The following is a 3,669-nucleotide window of genomic DNA, read 5'->3' as shown; positions in this document are numbered from 1 at the left end:
AACCAATATTGCACATCATAATAATAATAATTGCATTTATATAGCGCATATCCACGCTCAAGAGCATGCTCTATGCGCTTTACAACCATTATTACCCCAGCAGACCCTCTGAGAACACTCAGAAACATTCTCGGTTTCAGCGGAAGTAGGCAGTGCAAGCTGCGGATTTCACGCGCTCAAACACTACCAAACCGACAAGATCGTTCACTGTCTATAGCTGGGTACCCATTTCCACTTGGGTGAAGCGAGGAAAATTTGTGCAAAGTGCCTTTCCCAAAGACCCAACGTCGGGCCCCTGACGGGATTCGAACCCACGACCTTACGGTTGCGAGTCCGAGAGCCTAACCACTAGGCCACCGACGCCACAATATTATACCTTCCAAGACTGGCAAGAGAAGAGGCCTACAACTCCTTTGCTGAGCAGATATCAAACTGTAAGACTAAAGAAAAGACAGACACTCTCTAGTTTACTTTCCGCCTTCACTTTCAAAAAGGTTCCGATAGATCTAAAAACATTCTAGTCGTCGGCATGTAAAACTTGGATTTCATAGCGTATCAAATGTGGGTCAATCAAAAACACGTCTTCCGGTCCCATTATGGAAGAAATGCAGGTTTCGACGGCCATGTGATAATTATTTCAGAAACTGATTTAATTACACAGCGCTTATCCAGCTTCTAAAATAGCCCCACGCGTGACAATTGGCTGACGTTTGTGTAATGTGTATTAACACAAAGCGATTGGTGTTGTCACAAGAAAGCCTTTGTGGGCTGAACTTTGGTCCCTCTTTTTATGATGTATGCTGTGACCATAGATAGCACGTGCTATCATTCATTGGTCTCTTCACAAATCATGATTCACATATCCCACGTCATTAAATTATCTTTTGATTACCCGTATATATATGACTTTGGTATCATTACGTCAGACATGTGATTGGGCATAAGGAGTGATGATAGGAAATGACCTCCACCGGCGCCATCTATGATTCACCATTGGTATAGAAAGGACTAATAACAAGTCACCGAATGAAGATCTTTTAAAATGATTGAATCCCGAAATCTGAACTGGCAATCTTTGTCAAATTTATAAAACAGTTCAGCCATGGTAATAATGTTTCTCCTATAATTATAGCCATTCCTTTTCAAATACAACTTTCTGGACTTTTTGGCCCTAGTCTGAGGATACAATGAGGAGTCTCTTATCTCGGGGTAGATTCCTGGTGAAGCTTAGTCTGGCAAAGACATTGGAACAGACCGCGGACAATGCCAACTGCACTCCGGCAAGTATTCACGATTCACCTCAGTCAGGGAGCCACGGGATTGCTCATGGCTATCATCATCGACTCCGCTTCCCCCCGGTGTCTTCAACATTTTACTTTTAGGAATTATCAATGACCTTCTTTAGAATTATCCTGAGTCTGAGATATTTTTCTTTATAATACTGTTGCCAGAGATTTCTAGAGTCCTAGAAAGCAATCAGGGTGAAGTGATGAACATAAGATTTTGATAGCGGCGAGATATATTAACATATTGGTGTGATGTTCGCAGAAGGAATGAATTCTTGGGACTAGATTATGAACCAGTCAGCAAGGAGGTAGGTAGTAGAGGAATTGGAATAGGAAAGGATAAAAAATGGTCCTGGTTGGGGACTTCCTTCTCGAAAGATAAAGATTGGCTAGCACAACTGGAGACAAAATGAGACCAAAAGGCGTGGAGAACAAAAGCAAGAATATCTCAGCAGATCCAAGAAGACGCTTTTGTCAGAAAAATAGATGCCAATAATATGACAATTTCAGTGATGAGGAAAGAGAGATTTTTTTTAAAAAACAGTACAGAGACTCACGTGAGTACAGAAGAAGACATTAGTAACTCACAGAAAAAACTTGATGTGTACGGGAGAAGTGTTTTAGAAATGCTTGCTGAATCTGAATCAAGGGACCAAAGGTTCAGAAAATAAAATGCTTTTAGATATTTTCAAAAAAGTATCTGACAGTTTACGGAGAAGAGTTTGCTGACAGTTCTTTATGCTTCTTCATCTTCTTCTTCGTTCTCGATGACAGCAGCTAGACAGTCAGATCGATGTCGTGCACACACTGTGCAGTCCACTTCAAATCTGAGAGACTTCCATAGAGCTTACTCTCAAGGGGAGTCACATTCTGCCACGTCTGTGTACAAAGGGTGGTGTAGCGCGGCAGTGCTGAAGGATATGGTTGGCATCCTCTTGGTCGTGTCCTCATTCACAGATCTCGGACTCTCCCACTTTAAATTTAGCGTGCATATGGTGTGGCCACTTCGTAGTCGAAAGACTGTGACCGGGTCTGCTCTATTTAGCATGTAGTAGTGGTCCCGCCTGTTGTGCTCAGGGTGGGATCTTTTCCATCTGTTTCTTAAGGCAGATTTTATTAGTGTTTTTGACTCTGAGAGATCCATGCCGTCTGCAATCTAGGTCATTTTGGCTCCTTTTTTTTTTTTAGCTAAGTCGTCTGCTTTTTCATTTCCAGTTCTTTATGCCAACCAGCAGACTTTTGAACGTGATGCGTTAGGAACTGGATGGTAAACGAGCAGCCAATCACGAGTGCACGTGCGGCTGACGTATCGCTCTACCTCAGAATTACAACTCTATCTGCTCAGTACCTAGTTTTGAGAAATTTCACGTCAAAGATTTTGAGTTTCACACCATGGCAAGCTTTTTCAGATGCAGTTCTTTGAATATCTTGATAACGACTCCGAATAATATTATGATTTTGATATAGCATATGTGAAGTGTGCTGACAAAATGAGTTACTTCTCTGAATTGACCCCTATGGAAATAGATACGTCATGCTTATAAGTAAAGGTTTTACCATAAGTAAGTATGAAATAACTAAAGGCATTTAGTACTTAATGAATATTGCATCAATAGTAAACCTAGAAATTTGACACTGGTGTCAATTTTTGGCCAATATCTGCATTTGTGGATTGTGAGAAGTAATTCATTTTGTCAGCACGCTTCACATATTATAGAACGTTTTGATTTCTGATCTCATCGGCTTAGTAACTCAAAACGGCCAAAAATGTCAGATAGAACTTTGTAATTCTGACGTAGCGGTATACCGGGGCAAGGAAGACAGACCTTCTGTGTTAAGTTCTCTAGCAAGTTATCACGGCCACCATGACACGAATGGCTACAATATGGCTCACCTGAGCCCCTTTTCCAACGCTTCGCTGACGTGTACATACTCTACACGTCAGAGTACATGTATACATAAATGAAGCAGCGATAGTTCTGTTACCAAAAAATCAGTGCCATAGTATCGTAACGAAGGGTACTGCTATGTTGTAGGGGCTAGCACAATAAGAAAAACACATTTGTGAGGCAGCGTGGAGGAATCAGGCTCTCGTTAAAATAATCAAAGTGAAGAAACTTGCATTTTTTCCGCAGGTTGGTGAATTTTTATCGAATTTTTGTTTTTTTCGCTCAACACCTCTCATGCCTATTAACGAACTCATTTCTGTGTTAATTTTTCTGGAAAACGTTGATTAAAGGCACCAAAAATGTAATTTTTCAGTTACCAAGGACTATTAAGCTAAGGAAATAACTAATCTTTGGCGGCCATTTTCTCACTAATTTTACCTCTGAAAACAGGTGACCCCCACCTCCTTCTTTCGCAAATATCTCGACTTGTATTC

General features: G+C 41.0%; 1 protein-coding gene across 1 annotated transcript in view; it reads left to right on the top strand.

The window, feature by feature from the left end:
• The first annotated feature begins 1,187 nt into the window (after positions 1-1,187).
• The window catches only part of LOC101861093 (beta-1,3-galactosyltransferase 1-like), an 11,207-nt gene continuing 8,725 nt past the window's right edge, over positions 1,188-3,669 (top strand). The window contains exons 1-2 of the mRNA XM_013090239.1: positions 1,188-1,284; positions 2,502-2,553. Of these exons, the coding sequence (XP_012945693.1) occupies positions 1,188-1,284; positions 2,502-2,553 (149 nt within the window). The remainder of the gene's footprint in view (positions 1,285-2,501; positions 2,554-3,669) is intronic.

The sequence above is a fragment of the Aplysia californica genome, unplaced genomic scaffold, assembly GCF_000002075.1.
Source record: "Aplysia californica isolate F4 #8 unplaced genomic scaffold, AplCal3.0 scaffold01191, whole genome shotgun sequence".
NCBI lineage: Eukaryota > Metazoa > Mollusca > Gastropoda > Aplysiida > Aplysiidae > Aplysia > Aplysia californica.
This window is presented reverse-complemented; position numbering and strand designations above follow the sequence as displayed.